This window comes from Hemiscyllium ocellatum, chromosome 19, assembly GCF_020745735.1.
Source record: "Hemiscyllium ocellatum isolate sHemOce1 chromosome 19, sHemOce1.pat.X.cur, whole genome shotgun sequence".
NCBI lineage: Eukaryota > Metazoa > Chordata > Chondrichthyes > Orectolobiformes > Hemiscylliidae > Hemiscyllium > Hemiscyllium ocellatum.
This window is the reverse complement of record NC_083419.1, coordinates 51,395,221-51,407,939: the sequence shown is the minus strand read 5'-3', so window position 1 is coordinate 51,407,939 and position 12,719 is coordinate 51,395,221. Positions and strand designations below refer to the sequence as shown.

General features: G+C 39.6%; 1 protein-coding gene across 2 annotated transcripts in view; it reads left to right on the top strand.

Annotated features, from left to right (window-relative positions):
* The window catches only part of parvb (parvin, beta), a 79,703-nt gene that overhangs the window by 53,968 nt on the left and 13,016 nt on the right, over positions 1-12,719 (top strand). For both annotated transcript variants that reach the window (XM_060839911.1, XM_060839912.1), the window contains exons 7-10: positions 621-679; positions 4,169-4,188; positions 6,193-6,254; positions 7,909-7,977. In XM_060839911.1, coding sequence (XP_060695894.1) covers positions 621-679; positions 4,169-4,188; positions 6,193-6,254; positions 7,909-7,977 — 210 coding nt within the window. The remainder of the gene's footprint in view (positions 1-620; positions 680-4,168; positions 4,189-6,192; positions 6,255-7,908; positions 7,978-12,719) is intronic.

Here is a 12,719-nt window from a genome sequence, read left to right as displayed (position 1 = left end):
ACTATTCATTTGGGGCTGATATGTTTCTCGACCCCATTCTTCCTGGCTTCTCCCTGTAACCCTTGATCCCCATACTAATCGAGTACCTATCTATCTATATATTAAATTCACTAAATGTCTTATTGCTGCAGCTGGCTTAGAGGCTGAGTTCCACAGCTTCACCACCCTATGGCTGAAGGAATTCCTTCTCATCTCCATTCCAAAACGTCATCCCTTCTACCTGAGGCTGTGCCTTCAGGTCCTAATCTTTCCTCCTTGTTGAAACTACGTCTCCATGTCCACTGTATCCAGGCCTCTCAGTATTCTGCAAAATTCAATCAAATCCCCTCTCATCCTTCTAAATTCCAAGTACAGAACCAGAGTCTTCAACTGCAACTGTTCCAAGGCCAGCTCATCCGTCCTTAGAGTCCTTAGGGCTCAAAACTACTTATGATATTCCAAATGTGGTCTGACCGGAGCCTTCTATAGTCTTAACTGTACATCTGTACTCTTGTATTCTAGCCCTCTTGTAATTAATTCATACTTATTGTCAAATTATTTATAGTGTAAAAACGTAATGTGATTTGTAAAAGTCAAATTGATTCTGCTTCTGGTTCAATGTATTTGTTTTTTTTTTACAGAAGCGGGAGGGCATACTTCAAACATCGCACGTTACAGAGGAATTTACCAGCACAACAGAGTAAGTTGAAGTTTACCATGTGTCTCAAATATAAAAGTAGTTCAGTAGAATAGTTGTTCAGGAGATGAATTATCATCTCAAAACTGGTGAAATTAAATTTTAAGGGAGTTTGGGAATTTTCAAGGGAATAAGGGCACATGGTCACTTCCATAGAAAAGACCATATTTCTTGTGGGCCAACATGTTGTTTTATCTTAAGTTAAAGTCTGGACATAGCCAATTCTTAGTGAATGACTTGTTAATATGTTCATTGTAACAGTTATTCTGATCCCCTTTGAGGAACAGATGACATAAATTCTACATCTCATGCTAAAATTGCTGAACAGATTTATTAAGAATTAACTTTGGAAGCAGAAGTCAAAAGGAATCATTAATTTCTAAAATTGGGTACAAAATAGCTAGGAGTTGTGTGTTTTCTGTGGAACTGTTTTACTTTGAATGAAAACTTGTTTTGCAAAGTTTTAAAGGATTGAATTTCTGTGAAATTCTTAATTGACCTCTATGATTTTAATGGCGTTCAGCAAATTGATAAACTGAGGAAATGCTCAAATATCTACTGAACTATCAGCTAGACCATGAAAGACTGGAAAATCGGCACCAGCGTTGAATACCCAAATTCAAAATGTTTGCAACAACTGGCTCTTAACCCTCTTGAGTAATTATTCCCACCTATTAAGTGTCTCCTTCTGGTACCTTGTTAAATTTCCAACAGCCATATTCTGAGTAGAGAGCATGTGAGTCTATTGACTTGATATCCATGAACAGATTAAAACCATAAGACATAGGAGTGGAAGTAAGGCCATTCGGCCCATCGAGTCCACTCCGTCATTCAATCATGGCTGATGGGCATATCAACTCCATTTACCAGCGTTCTCCCCATAGCCCGTAATTCCTTGTGACATCAAGAATTTATCAATCTCTGCCTTGAAGACATTTAGCGTCCCGGCCTCCACTGCACTCTGCGGCAATGAATTCCACAGGCCCACCACTCTCTGGCTGAAGAAATATCTCCGCATTTCTGTTCTGAATTTACCTCCTCTAATTCTAAGGCTGTGTCCATGGGTTCTAGTCTTCTCGCCTAACGGAAACAATTTCCTAGTGTTCACCCTTTCCAAGCCATGTATTATCTTGTAAGTTTCTATTAGATCTCCCCTTAACCTTCTAAACTCCAATGAATACAATCTCAGGATCCTCAGCCGTTCCTCGTATGTTAGACCTACCATTCCAGGGATCATCCGTGTGAATCTCCGCTGGACATGCTCCAGTGCCAGTATGTCCTTCCTGAGGTGTGGGGACCAAAACTGGATATAGTACTCCAAATGGGGCCTAACCAGAGCTTTATAAAGTCTCAGTAGCACAACGGTGCTTTTATATTCCAACCCTCTTGAGATAAATGACAACATTGCTTCGCTTTCTTGATCACGGACTCAACCTGCATATTTACCTTTAGAGAATCCTCGACTAGCACTTCCAGATCCCTTTGTACTTTGGCTTACGAATTTTCTCTCAGTTTAGAAAGTAGTCCATGCTTGTATTCTTTTTTCCAAAGTGCAAGACCTCGCATTTGCTCACATTGAATTCCATCAGCCATTTCCTGGACCACTCTCCCAAACTGTCTAGATCCATCTGCAGCCTCCCCACTTCCTCAGTACTACCTGCCTGTCCACCTAACTTTGTATCATTGGCAAACCTTGCTAGAATGCCCCCAGTTCCTTCATCCAGATCATTAATATATTAACGTGAACAGCTGCAGCCCCAACACTGAACCCTGATCAATAATCATATTGAACAGCATCGCCTGTTTTGCTTCAGGCAGCCTTGGGTTGAATTCTTGTATAAACTGTAAAACAAGAGACCTGACTGTGTTCCTTTCCTGTGTCTTATTTTAGGACCATATAAATATCCCCATCTGTATATCAACAATTCCTCATGTCAAGGAGCGTTCTTAGTTGTGAACAGCTGTGTTGAATTGAGGTGTCAAGTGTTGCCTCTGATTTATGAGCCTTGTTTTAGCCTTTTCTCACTATTAGCTGATAGAGATGGTCGCAGCTTGTTAGCTCCATAAGCTGTTCCCTGTTTTTACCATTCTCTCCCAGTGACCACTCTTGTTGATTAGAAGGTATTGGCATTATCTTTGATGACATCAAAGATTTGGTCATAATTGGGCAATCTGCTTTTCACATGATGAGATTAATAAAGCTGAGCTTCATAGAGGCTTTAAGAATGCTTTTGAACCATTTCATTCAGTTGAAAAGGCTCCCTTTTGTTTGAAGCATAATATTTTGCCACTGCTGCTGCATTCCCCAACATACACATGGGCACACACTTGCACCCCACATTTTGACAGACGTGCACAAGCTGACGAGCACCTTCCTTGACTGTTACTCTTCAAATCAGTTCATTGTGAAGATAGATTTCAGAACCAACAAATTCCATGTCCTGATGCTGTAAAGATGTCTTGCTTTAGGGCAATGTTCGCCCCTCAACCACCCTGAGATATCAACTATAAAAATGGCACATGAGCTGAAGTGACTACATTTTTTACAAGAACTGGCCTGGCAGACAATCCAGAATTGCCCAATACCAGAAAAATACACGATTCCTTCTTAGTGAATGGACTTGCTGCTTTGTATGAACTGTCAAATTGTACGGACACAAGTTTGTACACAATCACAGGTCAGTAACAAATTACAGTGTATTCCCAGGTTAGGTACATTTTGTGCATTGCAAAATAAAGTTCTCCATATCTTCCTTTAAATAGAATTCTATATCCGCTTCCCCGGGCGGTATTTTCAGTTTTCTCACTAACAATTTGTGTGGTTTCCTTCAACATGCTTGCCATCTAATATTCAAATATGATCACTCATGTCCTGTGGGCTGCGCGAAATTGAAGTAATTGCACTCAGCCATTGAAACTGAAAAATGTGTCGTCATTCTGGGCTAGATTCTACTGTGAGATCTGGAAGTGATAGGGACAGCTGTATTATGGGAATGATAGGTGGCCAGCGTATGAATATTGATATGCACCATTGCCTTTTCATATTTAGGTGTGCTAAAATAAGAATCTACTCTTTCTCCATATCACTTTCACAGAAAAGCTTTTTCAGTACCCTGATTATTATCCTCTTTGCCTGTGACATGATGTGGATGCACACAGGAAAGAAAAAGCAGAGAAATTTGTTAAGAAATATGCTTCAAATAATATATGTAATTAATTCTCAGCGTAAGAATGGCTGTAAGCACAGCTCTAGTCTGGTGATTAGGTTAATTGATCTAATCCACATAGCCCTTATTATATTACAACTAGACATATGATTTCTTTGTTATTTATTTTCTAAATATTAGTGTTTGCCAAACCTCCTCAAATAAGATATTTCAACTCTGTCTTATCCAAGAACCTTTAAAAATTGGCCAAAAGTCTGGTATGAATGAGACCAGACCTGTTTGTTTGATTTTAACTCTTGACTGTTTGTTGTACTGTGTGTTTCAGGATGATGATGGGGAGATTCGGTAAGTAAAGGACGAAATGCATTCATTCTTTATTACACCAAAAATTGAAAAAGGTCAAATAGTTTTGTTTTATTTTGTTGAATCTTTTAGTTCATGGCAACATTGTACCCCGATTGCGAAAGTAGTCCTTATGTCAGGATTTCAAACAAGGCATTCACTAATGTTTAGTCAAAGAACTACATGGGGAATCCTCATTTTGCTAATAGGTAATATATCTTTTTTCTGAGGGGATAGATAAGGAATGCATTTCTTTCTATACCAAAAGCTTGCCTAGAGATATTTTAATATCATAGACATACTACCAAAGCCTAATAACAAGTTTAATTGTGGATGGAATATTTTTTGAACAAAATAGCACGAACTGAATGCAAGCCAGGTTTCACCAAAGTATTTCAAGATTAGCTGCCAAGCCTGTAAGAAGAAGCTGTGCTGGTGATAAAGTGGGGAAATGTAGCAATTGTTGTGGTTAGAATGTCCCCAGCTTTACTCCTGTTCTGTGCTGAATTATTTAATCTCATTTGTGATCATCAATCGTGTAATTGTTGTAGTTGTACTCAGCAATGCTCATTCCTGAGTGCCATCTCACGATGCCTACTGAAAAGTGTATGATTGTGGGTAGTGATAGAAGTATTGCAGTTGCAAAGCTTTTCTCCTTGCTGTTTATGGTTGCTACCTGGCTTTGCATTTAGGGGAGATATCAAGCTGTAAACAAGCAGCTTAAGGTTATTGACCTTCGATCCAGATGTGATGTCACATGGCTGAAATTTCTGAGATCTGAATAAAATTTTGATGGACTGCATGAGATGATCATGTTTTCTCTATCAGAGGACAATTACACCATCTAGTGCTATACTGTCACTGGTATAGTCTTGCACCAATTCCCACCACTTTTTTGTTTCCTTTAGATATTTTGTCCAGCTGCTGCTCTGGAACTTCTCCTGATGGGGCAGTTTAGATCAGGAGCTTTCTCTGTGATACAGTAATGGGCTAGTCATTTCAACCTTCTGTGTATTTTACAACTTCCTGTCATTTACAGAGTCATAGAGGTATGTGGCATGGAAACATGTCCTTCGGCCCAACTTGTCCATGCCGCCCGGTTTTCACTATCAAACTAGTCCCTTTTGCCAGTGTTTGGTCTGTGTCCCTCCGTACAAATCCCATCCATGTACCTGTCTAACTATTTCTTAAATGATGAAATTCTACCCACTTCCACTGCTGTCTCTGGCAGCCTGTTCCAGACACTCACCACCTTCTGCCCCCTTTCCCCTCTCATCTTAAACCTATGCCCTCCAGTTGTAGACTCCCTTTCCATGGTGAAAAGCTGTTGGCTATTTACCTGATCTATGCCTGTCTTGATTTTGTAGATGTCTACAAGGTCACCCCTCAGTTTCTTACACTGCCTATCTAACCCATACCTTCCAGTCCAGGTAGCGTCCTTGTAAGTCTTTTCTGTGTGGAGGTAACTCTGGTTCCAAGGTGCATACAAGTAAAGTAGTCCCAGGTTTTATTTATCAGTTTTGGCAAAGTTATTATGTTTATCCAAACTTAAGTGAGGTTGGAAGAATTGACTCTTTGCCCCTTTCTAACCCAGGGAATGTTATACGTTTCAGCACCTGATCACTTGGCAGCAAGCCTTGTGAAAGGTGTTTGGAGTACCAGTGAGGAAAGATTTAAACTCTGCTTTTGACTCTCACACTCAGGATCGCATATGAGTAATATGAGATACCAAAGTGCCTAGTGGTGTTTCTGCCAAACTGCATGGGTGTGCAGTTGAGCAACAGCCTAAAAGGCACTGTGCAGGCCTCTTTTTTTTCAGATTAAGTAACTTGTGTGTGGGGATAGCATAGCATTTTAATTTTTGCCTAAGTATCACGGTTTTAACATTGCAGCCCAATGCTGCATCATTACCCCAGAGAGGCAGTAAATAGTGAGGAAGTGAGGTCTGCAGCTTCCACAAACATCCTTTTAAAAAAAATTGATGTGCGTTCTCACTTGTTATTTCAGAGCGGGATGCATTCGATACATTGTTTGACCATGCACCTGATAAGCTCAATGTTGTTAAGAAGGTAAATTCAAAAATGAGTTCTAAAACATCTCAATTTCTGAAATGGTATGATGAATTGCATAAACAGATCAAATGTGAAATTTTTCAAGTGGTACAATGAGTTACTTTTATCTAAGATCATTACTTCTTCTATTGAATAGTAAAGAAGGACACCACTCAGTCTATTATTCAGTCCTGATGCTAGGTTTCAATTGGGGCTATCTACCAGAATCTCATTAATTTGACCTTTAAGTGTATGACTTTACATTGCTTCTTTTTGTCTACTTACTTTGAAACTGTGTTCGAGTCCATGGCAGTATCCCATTAAGAGACAAAAATGTTTTAAGCATTCTTTGTTCTTACCGTAATCTCCGGTCTGTGCAACCTTTTTACAATTCACAAAGTGGGAATAGCCTTTCATTATTTACCTATTCACAATTTTGAATTAATCACACATGATCATTTTTAATTGAACTCAGTTTTACAAGCTCCCTTAGTGAGTTTGAAACTCAATATTGGGTTGCTAATTTGCTACCATAACTATAGGAGTACCATACCAAAATTGCAAACTTTGTATCAGTTTTCAGTAGACCGTCTGAGACTGAGTGTGACATGATAGAAGTGTGTAAAATGGTGAGAGTTATGGATATTGCAGACAGTCAGTGTCTTTTTCCCTCTGAGTGGAAATGTTAGATACTAGGGGACATAGGTTTTAAAGTGAGAGGTTTAAGGGAGACGAGCAAGGAAAGATTTTTATGCAGAGAGCAGTAATTGTCTGGAAAACACTCAGGGAGATAGTAGAAGCAGATATGATAGCATCATTTAAGAGGTGTTTGGACAGATACTTAGACAGACAGGGAATAGATTGATACAGGCCATATGCAGGTAGATGGGATTAGTTTGGAATGGCATCATGTTGTCATTGATCGCATATATGTATATGCTGTAGTTATTATTAAGAGCAGATACTAACTGGGGAAAGATGAATGAATGTACATTAATGCTTTTTATGGTGAAGTGTAAATGTCCATACCTCTGGGTCAAGTTCATCTGTCACACAGCTGATTCATAATGTATCTAAACAGGTTGATTAAAAATTATTTTTACAAAGCAGTTTCTGTCAGGAAGGGGCTCGTCTGTGAAGTGGAGTAGTAGCCCAAACTTAAGAGTTTACTATGTGGAAGACAGATCCACTCCTCATTCTTCCTTTTGCCAGAACCATGTTTGCCACATTAATGCCACCTTGACAAAGTAGCTTGAATGAGGTTATCTAAATGGGGAAAGACATCATAATATTTGTGATTAAATAGACTTTAAATATTGGTGACAACAGAAGCAGGAAATAGTGGGTTCTATGCTTTAAACAAATCCTCTCCTTTGACTGTGGTTATCTCTTCTGCCAATTTCAATTTAACACAACGGCCAAAAATTCAATTTGGTTTTGCTCCATTCTACTGAAGCTAACCCATAAATACAAGTGAACAGTATTATTTATTGAATAAGATGTAAGTTTGTCATTGTGAAGGCCCAAATTGTCATGTGATCCTGATTGGAAGCTTTGGTTTGACAAGAAGCTTTTAAATGATCATTGGTGAAGAGCAAGGGCACCACTTGTTTGATAGCCTTGTTTGATTTGAAAATAGAGCTTTGATGTTTTTATTGTTTTGTTTTCCCAGTCGCTTATCACATTTGTGAATAAACATCTAAACAAACTTAACTTGGAGGTGACAGAACTGGAGACACAGGTATAAATGTTTTGGAAATATTCTCATTTTGTTGTATAGCAGTACAGACCTAATAACTGATTATTAGAAAGAGCATTCAGGATTCTTCCATCAGTGCTAATTATTTATAATTCTAATATTTAATTATTTATAATTCTTTCAGTAATCGTAGAAACAAGTCATTTCATAAGATGCCACATCCACCAGAACCTTCAATTTGTAACCATCATTTGGAAAAAACCTTTTAAAGCAACTGTGTAAAAGGAAATTCCCAGTTAACTCATTCCCCATTATTTGGTAATAATATAATTGTTATTGGACAACTGTGATCATAGCAACAGTTCATTTCACTTGAAATATGAAGAGGATCGGAAAAGTGAATGTAGATACTTTTAACTAATGTGTGTTACGAGAGCAATGCACTAGTAACCAAGCCCCACCACTCCATGAGTTGCACTATTAATATGTCAGTGTTTTGATTCAATCAGCAATATGACTGACTGTTTCCTTTGTGCTGCAATCCAGCTTTCATAAATGTAATTAGAAATACCCTATTTATTATGAAACAAAACTCATTTCCAAAAAAAAGTAGCAAAACTGATTAACATTCAAGATACAATCTGGAATTGGATCTATGCCCTTTTAATCTCAAGGCAAGTGTTCACACAATCAAAAGACAACATAGACATAGACAACATGGAAACAGACCTTTCAGTCCAACCTGTCCATACCGACCAGATATCCCAACCCAATCTACTCCCACCTGCCAGCACCTGGCCCATATCCCTCCAAACCCTTCCTATTCATATACTCATCCAAATGCCTCTTAACTGTTGCAATTGTACCAGCCTCCACCACATCCTCTGCAGCTCATTCCATACACATACCACCCTCTGTGTGAAAAAGCTGCCCTTTAGGTCTCTTTTATGTCTTTCCCCTCTCACTGTAAATCTATGCCCTCTAGTTCTGGACTCCCCAACCCCAGGGAAAAGACTTTGCTTATTTATCCTATCCATGCCTCTCATAATTTTGTAAACCTCTATAATGTCACCCCTCAGCCTTCGACGCTTCAGGGAAAACAGTCCCAGCCTGTTCAGCCTCTCCCTGTAGCTCAGATCCTCCAACCCTGGCAACATCCTTGTAAGTCTTTTCTGAGCCCTTTCAAGTTTCACAACATCTTTCCGATTGGAAGGAGACCAGAATTGTACGCAATATTCCAACAGTGGCCTAACCAATGACCTGTACAGCCGCAACATGACCTCCCAACTCCTGTACTCAATACTCTGACCAATAAAGGAAAGCATACCAAACGCCGCCTTCAATATCCTATCTACCTGCAACTCCACTTTCAAGGAGCTATGAACCTGCACTCCAAGGTCTCTTCGTTCAGCTTTGTTTCTCTTTGTTCACTCCCTAGGACCTTACAATTAAGTGTGTAAGTCCTGCTAATTTTTGCTTTCACAAAATGCAACACCTCGCATTTATCTGAATTAAACTCCATCTGCCACTTCTCAGCCCATTGGCCCATCTGGTCCAGATCCTGTTGTAATCTGAGGTAACCCTCTTCGCTGTCCACTACACCTCCAATTTTGGTGTCATCTGCAAACTTACTCACTGTACCTCTTATGCTCGCATCCAAATCATTTATGTAAATGACAAAAAGTAGAGGACCCAGCACCGATCCTTGTGGCACTCCACTAGTCACAGGCCACCAGTCTGAAAAACAACCCTCCACCACTACCCTCTGTCTTCTACCTTTGAGCCAGTCCTGTATCCAAATGGCTACTTCTCCCTGTATTCCACGAGATCTAACCTTGCTAATCAGTCTCCCGTGGGGAACCTTGTTGAACGCCTTACTGAAGTCCATATAAATCGCATCTACTGCTCTGCCCTCATCAATCTTCTTTGTTACTTCTTCAAAAAGCTCAATCAAGTTTGTGAGACATGATTTCCCATGCACAAAGCCATGTTGACTATCCTGAATCAGTCCTTGCCTTTCCAAATACATGTTACATCCAGTCCCTCAGGATTCCCTCCAACAACGTACCCACCACTGAGATCAGGCTCACCAGTTTATAGTTCCCTGGCTTATCTTTCCCGACCTTTTTAAACGGTGGCACCACGTTTGCCAACCTCCAGTGTTCTAGCATCTCAGCTGAGACCATCGATGATACAAATATCTCAGCAAGAGGCCCAGCAATCACTTCTCTAGCTTCCCACAGAATTCTCGGGTTCTGGGGATTTATCCACTTTTAATTGTTTCAAGACATCCAGCACTTCCTCCTCTGTAATCTGGACATTTTGCAAGATGTCACCATCTATTTCCCTACAGTCTATATCTTCCATATCCTCTTCCACAGTAAATACTGATGCAAAATATTCATTTAGTATCTCCCCCATTTTCTGTGGCTCCACATAAAGGGTGCCTTGTTGATCTTTGAGGGGCCCTGTTCTCTCCCTAGTTACCCTTTTGTCCTTAATATATTTGTAAAAACCCTTTGGATTCTCCTTAATTCTATTTGCCAAAGCGCGCTCATGTCCCGTTTTGCCCTCTTGATTTCCCTCTTAAGTATACTCCTACTTCCTTTATATTCTTGTTGTATGAACATATATTAATAAATATTGCAGATGAGTGGAATCGAGACCAATCCTCCAAGTTAAATCAAAACATAAAGACAAGGCACCAAAAACATTTTGCGAAGGGTAAAAGAAAACCATCCTTGTTGGCCAATAGTCCAAAAAAATTGGAATTTAGCAAATTCACACAGTCCACCAGGTTGACAAAGTCAAATTGCTAACTACCATAAATCGGCTAAAGATGTTCGAAACATGTTTTGATTCAGATGGAATTCAATCCGGTTCCAAATCTTTTGGAAGAGGTCATAGTGCAGCTTTTCAGGGTTTACAAGATATTCAAAATATTGAAATGTAGAAACTATATCAGGTTCCCAAATACTTTTATGCAAGAAAAGGAATGAGAAGATTTGAGGGTTTCTCCTTCCTAACTCTCTAGGTTTGTGTGAGAACAGAAACCAAAGCTAGAAAATGTTCCTCATCAATTATCAGCACAGGGGACCATCTATAATCTCTTTCAAAGTCAGGTTTTCGAGTAAGTGAACTGCAGAACTTGTTTAATTTTTCCTAAAAGCTGGGCGATTGTTTCCAAAATCATTTGACTTTCTGTAATTAGCAGAGGGATCATAGCTCATGTTATACTTTGACCTAATTTCTAACAAAGTGAGAGTTCCTATTGTGAAAACTTGTTTAATCTAGGTATCCAAGTGGTTCAATATCTTACAATATTTTTTAATATAATCCACAAATAAAGTTATTTAGTCCCAGCAAGTAGCATCATCTTCCCAAAGGAAAAAACGCATGAGAAACTTTAAAAGTTTTGTTCATAAACTCAATCATGATAAGGATGATTTGAGAGTCTTGGGAAACTTGACAGTTGTGTGTGTTAATAATCTCTATCTTATCGTTTGCTACAGGAGCAACATATAGAGAAGAATCCAGTAAACACAGCATAACAATTAATACCTGAGTTTTTATAAATTATATTTTGATGTTAACAATTCGCAATCCAAATTGTTAACCCTATTTTCAGTGAGGTCAATTGTCACAGCCTCTTACGTGCTTCCTGTAGCTTGACACACAAGATACCAGTTTCAGCTTGTTGTTGGTCTTATTCTACTTTCAGTCAGTCATCGAGTCATTCAGCACAGAAACACCCTTCAGTCCAACTTATCTGCACCGACCAGGCATCCCAATCTCACCTAGTCCCATTTGGCCCATATCCTGCTAAAACCTTCCTATTCATATACCCATCCAAATGTCTTTTAAATGTTGCAATTGTACCCACCACCAGCACTTCTGGCAACTCATTCCATACATGCACCAGTTCCTTTTTAAAACTATCCCTTCTCACCTTAAACCTATGCTGTCTAGTTTTGGACTCCTCTACCCTTGGAAAAAGACCTTGGCTATTCACCCTATCCATGCCACTCATAATTTTATAAATCTCTACAAGATCACCCTCAGTCTTCACTCCAAGGGAAAAAGCACCAACCAATCAACCTCTTCCAATAATTCAAACCCTACAATCCCAGCAACATCCTTGTAAATCTTTTCTGCATCCTCTCAAGTTTAACAACATCCCTCCAGTAGAAGAGCATCCAGAATTGTATACAGTATTCCAAAAGACCCTTACCAATATTCTGTACAGCTGCAACATGATGTCCCAACTCCTATACTCAGTTTTCTGACCAATGAAGACAATCGTGCCAAACGCCGCCTTCACCACACTATCTACCTCTGACTTCACTTTCAAGGAAGTATGCACCTGCAACCCTAAGTCTCTTTGTTCAGCAACACTCCCCATTAACTGTATACGTCCTGCCCTGGTTTGCCTTAGCAAAATGCAACATCTCACATTTATCTACATTAAACGGTATCTGCCACTTCTCGCCCATCTGATCAAGGTCCAGTTGTTCTCTGAAATAATCTTCAGAATCCATTGCACCACCTATTTTGGTATCATAGAATCCCTCGTGTGGAAACATCCAAAGAGTATCTCATCAGACCCTTGCCCTTATGCTATTATTTTACATTTCTCTTGACTAATGCACCTAACCTACACATCCCGGTGGCACAGTGGTTAGCACTGCTGCCTCACAGCGCCAGGGACCTGGGTTCGATTCCCGCCTCAGGCGACTGACTGTGTGGAGTTTGCACGTTCTCCCCGTGTCTGCGTGGGTTTCCTC